At 35.9% G+C, this 15,876-nt stretch overlaps 1 protein-coding gene across 1 annotated transcript in view; it reads left to right on the forward strand.

Moving 5' to 3' along the window:
• The window catches only part of PPIP5K2 (diphosphoinositol pentakisphosphate kinase 2), a 48,097-nt gene that overhangs the window by 25,790 nt on the left and 6,431 nt on the right, over nt 1-15,876 (forward strand). Inside the window, exons 17-27 of the mRNA XM_065744225.1 lie at nt 84-225; nt 1,302-1,525; nt 4,317-4,444; nt 4,640-4,754; nt 5,237-5,344; nt 5,429-5,545; nt 6,236-6,409; nt 8,696-8,869; nt 10,114-10,183; nt 12,151-12,270; nt 13,150-13,212. Coding sequence (XP_065600297.1) covers nt 84-225; nt 1,302-1,525; nt 4,317-4,444; nt 4,640-4,754; nt 5,237-5,344; nt 5,429-5,545; nt 6,236-6,409; nt 8,696-8,869; nt 10,114-10,183; nt 12,151-12,270; nt 13,150-13,212 — 1,435 coding nt within the window. The remainder of the gene's footprint in view (nt 1-83; nt 226-1,301; nt 1,526-4,316; nt 4,445-4,639; nt 4,755-5,236; nt 5,345-5,428; nt 5,546-6,235; nt 6,410-8,695; nt 8,870-10,113; nt 10,184-12,150; nt 12,271-13,149; nt 13,213-15,876) is intronic.

Here is a 15,876-nt window from a genome sequence, read left to right on the forward strand (position 1 = left end):
TTTCATCTGGTACTTATACTTTCCATCTTATTTCTATAATTTTTATTTTTATCTAATCAGTTTGTGTTTATTTCAAATTGCAGCTTACTCCTTCTGGAAGCATCTCATTGATAAAATCAATGCAGGTTATTAAAAATCCTGTTAAGACATGTGACAAAGTCTACTCCTTGATCCAGAGCTTAACTTCTCAGATTAGGCAAAAAATGGAAGAGCCAAAGTCTGCAGGTATTTGAACAGGTTTTTGTAGCTGTACGTAGTTTTCTCTTGTTTGCGTTTGAGAGAGATTTTACTAAAACCCTTCTGCAGTAAAGTGGCTTTTAGCAGAACTTTTCAGCAGTGGCATATGGATTTTCACAATCTGTTTCAGCATACAAAATTTTACAATAAAAAGCAGGGGGAGTGCCTGATCATATTGCAGGTAAGAGCTCTTTGTGGTGTTCAGAAATTCAGGCTAGTTGTCGTATTTTTACAATAATTCTTGATGAGAAATCGGTAACTCAGCAGTTTATAGAAGAAATAGGCAAAGCAGATGGTAAAAAGCTAAGTTATACAGGTACCTTTTTATGCTTAAATATCTTTGTTGAAGATATGTTACACCCTGCACATAATGCCCAGAAGTACTGCATAGAATTATGTTCTATTTTAATGGTATTGAACCAAAAAAAAAAAAGGAAAACTTAAGCTGAAGTCAACCAGATTGCATTTTCTGTATGAGCTAAATATTGAGTATTTGTTATCTGGTATTCTTTGCAGTGCATTGCATGTTAACAACTACTATTCTGAAGTTGAACCATGCAAGTATCACCTGTAGATAGTATCAGTTGTTTTTGTCTGTTTGATCCAGTCTCCTGCCCTGCAAATGAGGATAATCCATCCTTTCTGCCAGTCTTTTATTGCTGACACTTGGAAGAGAACGACAGATTGGATTTGCATTCTGTTCTGAAACAGTGATGTTTCTGCTTCCTCTTCCTTGCCTCTGAAATTTTCTAATAGGGGTTTTATTTTAGTCTTTTTGTTTTTTGTTTTAGTTATGATCGTAACTGTTCTGTAGGACACTTTATTCTTTGTGTTGTAGCTTTGTTTAAAGGGCTAGTGGTTGAGTACTATAGGGAAGCTTCTGTTTTGATATAACTAACGATTTCAGCAGTAAAATTAAACGCACGCACACCTGTTCTTTCAGAAATAGTATAGTTACTTACTTTTATCTCTTTAAATATACTTTAAAGTTGTTTTCAATTATTAATGACATGGTAATAACTTTTTACTGTTATTTGGATGCTCCTCATTACTTGTTTATCCAGATATTCAGCTGTATCACAGTGAAACGCTCGAACTGATGCTGCGCAGGTGGGCCAAGCTGGAAAAAGACTTCAAAACGAAGAATGGAAGATATGATATTAGCAAAATTCCTGATATTTACGACTGTATAAAATATGATGTGCAGCACAATGGCTCCTTGAAATTAGAAAACACAATGGAATTATACAGGCTTTCAAAAGCTTTAGCTGACATTGTGATTCCTCAGGTAAAGATTTTCAGTTATGAAATAGAATACTTTTTCATGTTGTAATAGACTGTATTGTAATATGTTTACTCTGTCTTGTCTGTTAAAGCCCCTTCACATCTTATTTTCTAATCACAATAAGATTATTTTGTGTAAAACAAAAAAAAAGGATTCATAATTGATTAAGTCGTGGTCAGAATTATTTTTTTCTTCTGTCAGTTTAAGCTGTGAGCAAATCTGTCTCCTTTTCTGCATGCATTAAAGTGGTGTGGTTCATCTCAAATGTACTTAATGGATGTAAGTGGAGCTCTTGTGAACAACTATGTATTCTTAAGTCACATTTAATTTGATTCTTGCTGCTTTTAACAATTTATTTTCAGGCTTTTTGCACCTGACGCTGAATGCTAATCTACCTAATTTTTATTTGCTTAAATTACGTTTAGAAAGACCTTTCTGTTACTTCCTGATAGAAGTGTATGTGGAAAGTTTCACAGAATTTAAAGACAGATGTACTAGTTAAACTTTTGTGTACTGCAGTCTATTAAATCCAGGTTAGCACTAAATGCTGTAGACTACAGGAAATGTAAATATATTGTAATGTAGGACAGAACATGCAAAAGCTGTCAGGAAGTGTTCTTGAAATTATATCCCACTGTAACAGGGAGGTGTTACTCTTTTTCTGCAGCAAGAGAGGCAACTTCTTTCCCTGCCTATTTCTCAAACTACGTGACAGCAGAGGGGATAAAAAGAGCAATAATTCTAAGTGTGCTATGTGTATTATGTGGATCTGGTAAGCCTAATTTTGAATAGGGTACTAAGGAAGAGTAACTAAAAATAAAAGGAAGGCAGAAAATAGAAGAAAGCTTGTCAAACATGCGTAATCCATATGGAAAAGTGCTCATGTTGCTTCTTAGTGGAACCAAAAGATCCATAAGAATGATGCAAACGCTTTCATATCATAACTGTGTGAAGGGTGAGTGGCAGGAGGATGGAGCCAGGCTCTTCTCTGTGACACACAGGACAAGGGGCAATAGGTGCAGGCTGGGAAGTAAAGGTAACTGTACCCTTCACAGTAAGGGTAACAGCATTGGAACAGGCTGCACAGAGAGGTTGTGGGGTCTCCTTCTGTGGAGAAATTCAAAACCTGCCTGGATGCATTCCTGTGTGACTTAATCTTGGTGTTACTGCTCCAACAGGGGGATTGAACTAGATGATCTTCTGAGGTCCCTTCCAATCCCTGATATTCTGTGATATGTAGTGCAGAATGAGAAGCTTCTGAAATATGTTTTTACTATTGTAAATATGGTAACAGATATAAGATCTTCCAGTTGTATTTAACTACCATTTTAGTGCTATTTGAGGTGAACAGGACATTTATCTGTGGGGTATTTTAACTCAGGCTAAAGTAGACATCAAATAAGTAATGTGCCTGTCTCCATTGACAGGAAGAAAGTAAGTAGTTGAAATCAGGTGAGATTAAATCCACTATACATGTCTAAATCTGTATGGGAGAAAGAATAATTCCCCAGATCTTTTGCTTAAGAAGAAGGTCTTTTTCTGATCATACGAGGCAGGAAATCCAGTTTTGTGTTTTAACTGGTTAATGAGGAGGTGTTTCTCTGTGTCATCTCAAATAAGAAAAAGGTAAACCTAACTTAAAAGTAGGACTGGCGTAATAAAGACATTAAACAGAATTATTTAACTGTTTGCAGTCTTAACAAAGTAAGATATATATGTGATAGAATCATAGAGTCACCAAGATTGGGAAGGACCTACAGGTTCATCTAGTTCAACTGTCTACCTATCACCAGTAGTTCTCACTTAACCATGTTCCTCAACCCAAAGTCTGAATGTTCCTTGAATACCTCCAGGGTCTGTGACTCCACTACCTCCCTGGGCAGCCCAATCCAGAGCCCAACCAGTCTTTCAAAGAAGTATTTCCTAACATCCAGTCTGAATTTTCCCTGTCACAACTTAAAGCCATTCCCTCTCATCCTATCACTAGTTACATGAGAGACGTAGTAGGTAGCTAACTGAATAACTGCGTACGTCAGTACAGGTTAGGGGCTGACCTGCTAGAATGGAGATCTGCACGGAAGCACCTGGGTGTCCTGGTAGATAGGTTGGCCATGAGCCAGCAATGTGCCCAGGTGGCCAAGAAGGCCAGTGGTATCCTGGGGTGCATTAAAAAGACAGCAGCTCAAAGGAGGTGATCTTCACCCTCTGATCTACCTTAGTGAGGCAGTATCTGGAGTATAGTTTCCAGTTCTGGGCTTCTTATTCCGAGAAAGAAGGGAACTTCTTAAAAATGTCCAGTGGAGGGCCACACATATGATTAAAGGCCAGGACCATCTAGATGCCTTCTGAGAAGTGGCTGAGAGTTCTGGTGCTGTTCAACATGGAGAAGACAGAGGGAATCTCTTCACTGTTCATAAATATCTAAAGTGCAGGTGTCAAGTGGGTGGAGCTGGGCTCTTTTCAGTGATGCCCAATGACAGGACAGGGTGCAATGGACACAAACTAACATTCCTGCTGAAAATAAGGAAAAACTGCTTTAATGTGAGGGTGACAGAGCACTGGAACAAGCAGCCCAGAGAGATTGTGAAATCTCTTCCTCTGGAGATAATCAAAACTCAATGGACACTTTCCTGTGCAAGGAAACTTGCTTTAGTAGGAGGTTGGACTAGATGATCTCCAGAGGTCCCATCCAAGCACATAATTCAGTGATTCTGTGGATTTATTATACAAGATTTGTATTAGAAGGTATGTTAATCTTGACCTGGATTTTAAGACTTCTTTTTTTCATACATAGGAATATGGTATTTCTAAGGCTGAGAAACTAGAGATTGCGAAGGGTTACTGCACTCCTCTAGTTAGAAAAATCCGTTCTGACCTGCAGAGAACTCAAGATGATGATACTGTAAATAAGCTTCACCCTCTGTAAGTCTTCTGATATTTTTATATGGTTATGTTAATTTCTTTAAGACATACTAGAGATACTCCGTAGCTTCCATACTTGAAATATCTTAGTAGTTCAGAGTAATTTTAAAGATATGATTAATTTATTACTTGATGGCTAATTCTGAAATAGGGCTACATGTCATTTTTGTCTAATAAAGTTCTTTTTCTTTTAAGTTACTCCAGGGGTGTTATGTCCCCTGAACGCCATGTTCGTACACGACTGTATTTCACCAGTGAAAGTCATGTTCATTCCCTGTTATCCACCCTTCGTTATGGTGCCTTATGTGATGTAAGTCAAAGACATTTTCTGTGAGAACTGTGATATTTCCTGAGAAACTAAAATAGCTAATTTCTATGAAAACTGTATTAAGCAAAAGCTTAATTTTTCCTGAGTGTATTTGAATATAAGCGAAGGTAAGAGAATAATACTTTTAAATTAGTGCTGGGTGTTCCATTGGTATGTTCAGTTATATAGCTGATACTGTGGTGTCAAAAAAGTTGGTAGATAACCCATTTTTTGACTCTTGATGTCACATTATCAACAAAATAACATGAAAGATACCCTGAGTTAAATCCACTTTCTGTTTATTTAATGCATAACTTTACTTCACTTTTTTCCAGATGTTCTTAATTAGCTGTAATAGAGCTTCATACTTCTCCTGTAAATATAAAAGCCATCCAAAATGGGTGAAAATGGAAATCATCAGTCTTTCTAAAGAAAACTGCTGGCTTTTATTCATCAAGATATTAATATTTTTTTCTGTTTATAAGGAAACAAAAGATGAACAATGGAAACGAGCTATGGATTACTTAAATGTTGTCAGTGAACTCAATTACATGACGCAGATTGTTATCATGCTTTACGAGGATCCAAACAAGGTATTTAGAATGTATGAATGCCTTCATAAATAAGTAGTGCTAAGCTACGTATTGAAGTGTAAACCTCTTTATCATTTTCTTCAGGAGCTTTCTTCAGAAGAACGTTTTCACGTAGAGCTTCACTTTAGTCCAGGAGCCAAAGGCTGTGAGGAAGATAAAAATTTACCATCTGGATATGGATACAGACCTGCCTCCCAAGAGGTAATAATTAGGCCTTTATTTCAAGCAAAAGTTAGTTTTTCTGGATGCAGAAATAACTAAAATAAACAGTGGGGAATTTTTAGGTTAGAAATACAAGTGTAATTTTTTTTTGTCTACTTTGAATAGGCACAGATAATTGGAGCCTTCTATGGCTTTGCCAGACTGAACTGTGAATACAAAGTACCCTTTGTAAGAGACCTGGTAGCAGTGCTAGTGTCAACTTCATGATATTCTGGCAACTGAAAAAATATGTAATAAAGTAGTTTGACATGCTTCTAAATATAGGTCGTTGGGGATTACCTAATGTTGTCAAAGTTATATGTGTAGGTCTGTGGAGTTACCACATGACTTCTGAGAAATGAATGAAAGCCAAGGCTGGAATTCAGCTATTGACTTAACAGGACTAGAATTTTACTACTGTGTAAGCAGAAGATTAAAGTAGGCTAACAGTTTGACTAATTAGGAGCCACTGTATAGGCAGTGGTTAATTAGGAGCAAATTCATATGGATTATTAAAATCTACAGTAATATGTATTTTATAACTAGTTGTTTAATAATATGTAATTTACTTGCATCTTTAAAATCAGCTTGTTCTATGTTTTTTCCTAGAAGATTTATTTAGTAACCACTTCTGTTTACCTGATACAAGGTGTGCAGCTAATTTGAAAAGGAATTATGTATTGTTTACAGAATGAAGGCTCAAAGAAAACCTCTCATAGAAATGATAGTGATGAGGAGGCACATACTTCTAAGAGAGATGAAACAGATCGGTCAGTAGTGATGTTCAAGCCAATGGTATCAGACCCAATTCATATACACAGAAAGTCACCCCTTCCAAGATCCAGGAAGATCGGTTCTGTTGAAGTAAGTGTTTATGTTTTGGAGAATATCTTTCACAGAAATGCACTTCTGTATGCCTTAACAAAACAATAACAAAGGTAATTCTGTTTTCAGTTACATTTAGTATTAAATGTGGTGTTCCTCCATGGCAGTAATTTGCCTGAAGGATTTTTTTTTAATGAATGATTATTTTGCCATAAAAGACTTAATTCCTTTTTTCTTTCTAAGCCATATTAGAAAAATCCATATTTGAAGATGTGTGTTTAGATTGAAAAAGTCTTCATCTTCAAACTAACTTTTATTGCTTCTGCATTCATCCTTATAAGACATCTGGTATTGGAGACTGAGTAAACCATCAGAGTGTCATACAGAGAGGGAACGGAGGGATTGGTGGGTTATGGGGTGGGAGTGGGGAGTGTGGAGGGAAGTAGAAGAGGAGAGACAAAGGTCTTCAGCTGTTTTGGTGGAGTGGAAGTGACTCCACTTGTTCAGCATTTGCATTTGAAGGTAAGAGAATAAACTGTAAGTTGTTTTTAATGGATGGGGTTTGCACTTCATGAATTCTTTAGATAACAGCTTGAGCAGTCTAGTCTCCTTCCTTGAAGGCCATGACATCTAGGTGTGCTTGACGGATATGGCTTTAATGTCACAGAGGTGGAGAATGCACAGCATTGTCACTGATACCATTTGCACAATTGAGTGGCAAAGCTTCAGTTGGTGCATAGTGGCACTTCTGGGACTTTAATGCTAGAAGTAGACTAACAGCTGCTTATTGCCTCATTTTTAGTTGCTTAAAGCCATCAGAACTTAAGATCGTATCAAAACCTTTTCCTTTCATGTTTGTGTTGAGAATGGACTGTTTGTATGCAATGCAAGTATTACAGAAGTGAGATTTACAAGTTATTTGGTTATTAGTAGCATAGAGAGGAAAAGGTGCATGATTTCCTCCTGTAAGGATATCTGTATAACTTCATGTGACTTTCATAAATTAACAAAGATAATAAATGTGAATGTCTTACATTTTCTATTTCCAAGTTTTATCATAGACAAATGCTCACAACATCAGTATTTTGGTTTTTAAGTGCTGTTTTCAGTATGATCATGCAAGCTCCCCTCCTAGTTATGAGTTCGTATACAAAATTTATTAGACTATTTATTTCAAACCTTTAAAGTTTTCTGTTTCCATGAATCATGTGGAAGTTACTTTCAAAAGGTATCAGTAACATGAATTGCTAAATTTTGACTGTGTGAGTAACAAATCTCTGGATAGAATGCGTTCCAGCTTTCAGTGATTGTTCATTTGCTGGAATATTTAAAGAAGACATGTAGTGTGAGGGTTTATTTTATTTTATTTTATTTTATTCTGAAAGGAAAGTTGAAAGTTTCATGTGGCCCACTGAAATCTGCAAAACCAGTATTTGGAATATTTACACCAAATGGTATCTTCAAGTGTTTTAAAAAAGTGATTTTACTGAAGCTTAAACTGCAACTGCCTTGAATCCCTTTTTTTGTTTTTTTTTTTTTGTCTTTAAGGAAATTCTCTTTTCCCTTATATCCATTAATTTGAAAGGACACTGTCAGGTCTTAGATGGAAGTTCAAATCTGGGTTATAGTCAGAAATATTTCTAATAGCATTTCAACTGTGATTGAGTAATGAAAAAAAGAGTTCTAGGGTTGAAATTGGAACATAAGGCTCATCAGTGTTTGAAATCAAAATCTCTGTTGCGAAAAATGTTGTTTGCTAAGAATACACAGTAATTTAGGGCTTGTGGGACTCAGCCTGACATTGTCTTCTCTTAAAATCTTACAGCTGTCTAGCTTCAGGTAATTTTTAGGGGGTATATAGGATTGGTAATCTAGTATGAGTCAGGCTGTATTGCCTACCAGCCAGTTAGAAAGTAACAAAGGCAATTATAAAAATTAGTCTTTTAGAGAAGGCTATACGTAGATTAGAAATGAAAACTCTTAATTAAATAGGAAAGTTTAATGTATTTACATGAGGAAAACTATTAAACAGTATGTCAATTTACCAATTACTGGTGCTCATTGTTTTTTCTCTCATGTCGTTTAATAACTAATTTACCAGAAATATGATGAAAGTGTTGTATTAAAAGATAATTGATTGACTGGAACAGATGACTTCCTAGTATTTAAATAATATTCTTCCCTGCTCGCTGTTTAATAGTTTTAGAAGTAGTATATAAAAAGGTGCAAGCACTGTTTTTTTTTTTTTTTCTTTTCTGTTCATTTGGCTCTGTTGAATCTAACTTTGCATGCTTTGCTGTTTTTTGCCCCCTTTCTCACTTCCAGGAAGAGAGCCCCCTGAGTGTGTCTAGCCCAGAGTGTATTGGTACCTGGCTGCATTACACCAGTGGTGTGGGTACTGGGCGTCGAAGACGCAGATCAGGGGAACAAATCACTTCTTCCCCTGTCTCCCCTAAATCATTGGCTTTCACATCCAGTATTTTTGGCTCATGGCAACAGGTTTTTAAACTTTACTTCATTAAACATTATTACTGCATTCCAAGCAACAACCAACTGTCTTTAAGGACATCTAATCCCTTGTTATGGATTATATTTGAAGCAAATTCTTTCACTTTTTAAAATTACTTCCCGAGAATGTTTGGGGGAAAGAGAGCAAGTGCATGTTTTTCCACTGAATGTGTTACACACTTTCCTGAAAAATTGGTTTCTTTTTAGGAACTGCAAATGTCACCACAGTAGAAAAGACATGGTCTACTGCCTAATAAAACAGATTTCTGCTTTGGTTTAGTTGTCCTTTAAGACTTTAAAAATGGCATTGCTTAATTTGGTGGTAGGTAAATTGAAATCTAATTTTATTTTTTATTTTTTTAATAATTGCAACCAATACCATTTAAAATAATTTATTCGGAACTTCATATTGCTATTCAAAACTTGTTTTGCATTTATCATATTTTCAGTGGCCTGATATTAACTATTGCAGGGAACAAACTCTAGCACTAATAATTCTTGCATTCTGTATTTGGAGGTATCTAAAACTCCCAACACAGTACATCATCCATTGTCTTGTACAATATTTTGAATATTTTTTCTAAACATGTGGGGGAGGAAGCAGGAAAAAAAAAAGTTTTTTAAAATACCAGAGAAGATCCAGGTTTCTTTGTATTTCAAGATATTGTTTACCTCTATGACAATGGATGGTGTTGTGTTAATCATATGCTTTTTCTTTTAAAATTTTTATAATTTCCCTTTTGTGGAAGATTATGAAACTGTGTGCATAGGAGAAGTTTATATCAGTAAAGGCTGTGAGCATCTGAAGATTACACTGATTGAGCCCGTGCATGGATCAGTGGTCATATGGTTTCCTCAATAGCCTGTCTGTCTTTCCTTCCCTCCCCTCCTTTTCTTCAATACAGGCGCAGTTTAGGAGAGTGAATTTGGTAAAATAAAATAAAATGTCTCAAATGTTTGTTCTCATATCCGTCTTGGTTTGTGTCCCTTCTCATTCTGAATGCTTGCTTTGCACCACTCCATTGCTAGGAACTCATATGTGAAATGGACTCCCTTCAGAAGGGGATATTGCATGATCTTTCATGTTTCCTCTACATATTTTCACTAACACTTATCATACAGCTTATTAACACTTGTCTGTATGAAACAGGCTGCTGTATCGAGTTAAATGGACGTTTCATGCTGCTGTTCTACTTTCCCTTATTTTTCTGTTGTTTTCTTTTTTTTAAATCCAGGTCCTATCAGAAAGCAATAGTAACTTACGAACACCAAGAACTATTCTGGAACAAAAGCAGAGTGGTCTAGGTATGTGCACACAATTGAAAGTTTGTTTCACATCAGCAGCTTTTCACCTCCCTGTTGTTCTGCACAGTTAACACATTCTTTAAAAAACTTCTGAGCTAATAGGACCTGGTAGTGTTTTGCTATCAATAATGTGTTGAGTGTCTGCCTACTGAACTGGACAGTGTTCTGCACCAGTAGTTTCTAACTAAATCACAACTGAAGAGAGAAAATTGTTCACAATATTGACAGTACTGACTGGTACACAGGATTATTTTTAACATAAAGTAGATTTTTAAGATGTAATTTGTGACTGAAGTTGACACTGAGGTTTTTGCAAGAATCTTTTGGATAGAAATGACCTACAGTGGAAACTGTTTAAACACATTTATTGAGGGTGTTTTACCAAGAGGAGGAAGAAAGGGGACTAACATAGAGTATCTTGATATATTAGGGTTTTTTGCACACATTCCCTCTCCTAAAATAAATTTCTTCTTTTCAGCATTAGAACAAATCTTGCTATAATTCAATAAGTTGTTTCAAATTCTTTTAATTCACATGGTGTTTTTCTGTTGCTTCCTGGGACCTGGCATTCGTATGACTGCTATATAAGACTGTGAAATCTTACACTAATATAAAATAATAATATATCTTTTTTTTTCTGTAAGTGTGTCCTTTCATGGAAAAAATAAAGTGTACGAAGTGCATAAGCTATATACACATAACTGAAAGTAGCTTTTTAATTCTTGGTAAAGATCTGTATTTTTTTGCATGTCTAATCACTCTGTGATATTTTTCCCCCTACTATATTTTTCCATTAGTAAAATGCATACATCAGGTGCTCTTGTTTATTGAAGTCATTTTTTCTTTTATGGTGTGCTTGCTAAAGTCAAGTAACTTTCTTTTGCCAGTATGACACAATATGGCTTGTGGAAGTTGATTTACTTCTGTGCATAGGTCAAGATATTACATTTGATGTTGAAGGCTGTTGCCACAGACCAGGCACTGATTTATTTTGGCTGTGATTAGTCACATGTGCTAGTAATGTTTCCTTTTTGGGTCACCAAAAGCAATGAAAGGAAGTATTACTGGTTAGATAGCAGATCTTCAGAAGCAACCTATCTAAAACACAAAAGATAAGTACCGAGTGAAACGACTTTTCCTTTCCACTGAAGATGAAGAATCGAGGAAAAAAATGAAGCATGTTTTTTTTTTCCATGTCAATCACTATCCTATGTAAATTTCAAATATGGTGAATTATAAAAAAGTTATTTTTCTCTATGTGGCTTTCAGTGATTTGTCAAAAAATCCACTCCAGTAGCAGGATTATATGAGTTTTAACAAATGACTGTTACTTGCATGGAGATGTACAAATGTCTTCTCTGGAAAGGAAGTCAAGCTAAACACTGAAACTTTTAGACACATGGTCAGTGATGGTAGCTGGGCTATGAATAGAGTATTTCCAATTTGATTAATGTTTTGTAGGGGTTAAAAGGGAAATATTTCCATGTCTGTGAAAAAGCATTCATACTTCGTTGCAGCCTATCATCTCAAAAGCTGATTTGGATGAAAGCAATGAGTAGTATTTTCCCAATTGATATTTGTTTCAGAACAGCAGCTTTAAAGTACACGAGATTCACATCATCATCTTGCTTTTGTTTTGTTGTTTTGATTATGTTTACATTAATGCTAACTAGTAACTTTTCTTTACCAACTGTGAAAACAGGATAAGAAGTCATTATGTTAAACTCAGTCCTCTCTTTGCACATATGGCAGAGAGTGCTGTCTCATGAGTAGAAGCACAGTAAGTTATGGTAGTTTCAGCCTACAAGTACCTCTCTGACATTACAAGCATATTGTGAACCTGTCCAAGGCACTGCCAAAAGCTGCCTTTTGTGTGGTAAGAGCCATGTGCTTGCATGCTGCATGCATCCCCAATGTGAATGGACGAACACCTGGTTGTTGTATGTATTTTCTCTAACTCCCATCAGGGTCTCACTGTGCGGGCCTGTTTAGCACCTCAGTGCTCGGGGGTTCTTCAAGTGCACCTAACCTACAGGATTATGCTCGTACTCATCGTAAAAAGCTGACTTCTTCTGGCTTCGTAGATGGTATGTGCACACTCTCGCACATGCACGCACAAACCCATGTGCCACATTAAACTTCTAAAGATACATCTTTTTTTAAATGGAATCCTAGAATCCTTTGCCGTAGTGTTATTAGCGATATGAGGTTCTGTTCTTTCATAATTGCCCGTAGCTTGCTTATGTTTTACATAATAGCATACTTAATTCTCGTTTCTGCCTTGAATTGAACATTAGCTCACAAAATTGTAATGTGTCAGGAGACTTCAGCAAATGCATTTTTTTAAGAAAACTAAGATTTTAGTTTTGAATGTCTTTTCTCGTTTTAAATGTCAGGTTTTATCATCAGTTATTGATCTTGAAGTAAATTACTTAGAGGATATACGAGAAATAAATGACAAACTGGTAATTTAACTACTGACGGTGAAAATTTTAGGATTCCTGGCTTGTTTTTCAGCGGGGTTTGGATTTCAAAAGAGCAGGAGGTTTTCAGTTTTTAATAATCTGGGGTAGAGAAGAAAGTTTTTCACTAGATTTCAGAACACAAAAGTGCCAAAGGACACCTTTATAGCTCTGAGGTGAGACGGTATTCATGCTGTTTCCCCCTCACTGTTCACTACTCAGTGTTCAACTCTAACTCGATATAATGTTGTATGCGAGAATCACCAGCTCATTCTGCTTGTTTTCATACACTTCATTACACATCTTGTAGTTAGCAGCAATCCAGATTTCCTTCTTTTTAACCTCTGTTTAGATTTTAGATCTTTTCCTTGGTCCCTTCTGCATGCCACTCAGTTCTAATACCTTCTTGTCTTTTTTTTTTCTATCCTCTTCCTTTCCTTTTTTAAAATGTCCCTCTTTTGGTAGCTGTTACAAATTTCAGGTACCTGTTTTTCTCTTTCTTAGACACCACACGCGGTTCTGCTGTTAAAAGGTTTTCTATCTCATTTGCTCGACACCCAACCAATGGTACGTTTTGCTTTTATTTTAAAAACAAAAAACAGAAGGTTCCTTGCTTCATCCCTTTTATTTTTATTTCAAATATGGGGTGTACAGTATCATCCAGCCGTCTGTCATTCCTAACTTCAAGCACAATTCTAAATATATTTGTAATCATTAGATATCCTCTACCCCTTCTTTGTCATTCATTAGTTAAAATATAACATCAAAGCTCATTCCTCAGAAAAATTCTTGAAAAAATTGAAGTGCTACTGTTAATCATGATCTCTGTAATAAATTGTTCTCCCCAATTCCTCATGTAATCAAGGCTGTATGGAGCAAGATAAAAACAGAAATAAATCTGATCTTTATTGGCATACACTTCTTGATAGCTGCTGCTGCTTCTTCACCTTTCTCCTGCTGAGCTGTTTCCCCAATATATAGAATCAGCCTCCTGATTCTAAAATAAATCATTGAAATGGCAACTTGAGTTTATGACTATCTTCTTGAAGTGATGCTAAATTAAAAAAAAAAATACAAGCAGAAGCTTTATTTCCATTCCTGCTTAACTGCCTTATTGCATCAGACAGAAGTTTATTTTACCTTTTCATACTTCTCCTCAGATGTGCAAATTACTTGTGCGTTGCACTTAAAATTCACAGCAAGAGAGGTGCCTCTTGCTTACACTGACCTTTCAAGCTTCAAGAGTGAGAGTTAGATTGTCTTCAGACTAATATATTTAACACACAGGACAGAGGTACATCTTTCTCTTCCTCAGCAAAATATATTCTGCCTAACTTTATCCTTGATTAAATAGGACCAAAATATATCCTGTTCACAAAAAACAAACTCAGTCTTCAGTGTCCAGCTGGTCTTAATGTAGCTTTTTCAGGTTTCTTACCTGTAGTTTTAAAATACTCATGGCTGCTGGCTGAGCTCAGTGGTGGTGACATCATTGAAAGCACAGTAGAAACCATCAGAATTTTTGCATTAGATTTAAAATAAATTTGTTTAGAAACAGAGTTAAAGGAAGAGATGTTTTTGTTTTGCTTTGCTAAGAAGCAAGGTAATCATTTACGATATTCATATGGAATACATAGAGAGTTTTTCCCACTGCAGTGCTTGATGAAGAAAAACTGGTGTATGAGGAAAAATAGGCACCCATTATTTGCCTTCAGAATCAAATTAAGTCAGCAAAACATACAAGGCCAGAAAGAGCTGCATTTGAATATCAATCTAATAATTGGTTAGTTTCTGTTCCATTTAACACTTTTTGTGACTGCATTCCTTAAAAATAGATCTAAATTGCTTTTAATGAGTGCACTGATTGTTCTGATTCATTTAATACAGATGTTTTACCACACAACTTTTACAAGACTAATGCATGCTCCATGAGCTCCTATAGTACCTGAATACATTGCAGATTTCTGAGTTCTCTACTAACATAAGGACATATTGGTGTTGTTTTGTCTGTCCTGTGGACTGTCATTTTTATTCTCCTTGTCCCTTTCACTCTGTTTTTTCTTACTTTTATGTTGTTATCACACTCTTTAACTCATATCAGACTCCTCCCTCTCCCACCATCTTTAGTTCAAGGAACATGGTGAAACAAGTATCTTCTGACAGTGCTTTACCTTATTTTCTGGGCCTCTGTGCAGAACATCCACACCTCTTTAGGTGCTGGTCCATTTCCTCTGTGGAATTTCTAGGCTCCAGTGGTATGTCTCTATAGCTTTTAAATGTAAGGCAGCAGGGTGGCTTTTTGAGATGCTGCGTAACCCTTTCATTGTCTTGCATTTTGATGGAGATTATGCTTTACGAGTTGATGTAGCCAAAACTCAGAGATTGAACATTTACAGGAAACTGCTTTCCTAAAGGGATACTGTCAGGCTTCTTCATCTTTAAAATTCAAATTTCTTTGTCACAAAATTTTGTTTTGAAAAGTCATAATTTATGAAATATTCAAATAAAACACTGCAGAAATATTTCCAAGATGCCTTTTAAGTCATACGAGATGTGAAGCTGTTACAGCACCATGCTGGTATATGGCTGTCAGCAGAACTGTCAAAACAGAATAGAAAGCTATGAAGGGGCAAATTCCTGAAATAAAAATGTTGGGTTTTTTTCTTTGTAAAGACTGTGAGTGCGCTTGAAATTCATATACGGTTTTCTGTAACACTGCACTGTCACAGTTATTAAAAAGTTAACCTGACATTGTCCCACTACTTTAATTGCAAAATAAAAATAATAAAAAGATTTCTCATTCAGATGATTGAATGATGGTGATTTTTCTGTCGGTGTAAAAAGAGAAGTCTTTATCTTACTGTAATGCAAAGAAAGGGTTTTCGCTTTGCATGCATGCATAGTTATTTAAGATATTAACATGTATGCCAAACATATCTTAGTCATTGTGTTTACATGGAAATAGAAGCGAGATCCGTGGCGATGTTTCTTTTGTATATGAAAACAAAATTCCTGTGAAATGCATAATTTTATTTGTAGTGAAAGCGGAGCTGACAGAAGTACACTTTGGTTGAATGTGTATTTGGAGTGACTGTCCCTCCAGTTTTATGGCCAAGGTGGATCCAAATATAAATATAGGCATTTTCAGGATGAAATTTTTCTTCTTTGTGCAAAGCACTGGATGAGTGAATGAGTAACACTGGATAACAGAGGAGTACGGATGCTTATTTG

Source organism: Cyrtonyx montezumae, unplaced genomic scaffold (assembly GCF_038088225.1).
Source record: "Cyrtonyx montezumae isolate F1298 unplaced genomic scaffold, pur_monq_1.0 scaffold_30, whole genome shotgun sequence".
In the NCBI taxonomy this organism is placed as follows: domain Eukaryota; kingdom Metazoa; phylum Chordata; class Aves; order Galliformes; family Odontophoridae; genus Cyrtonyx; species Cyrtonyx montezumae.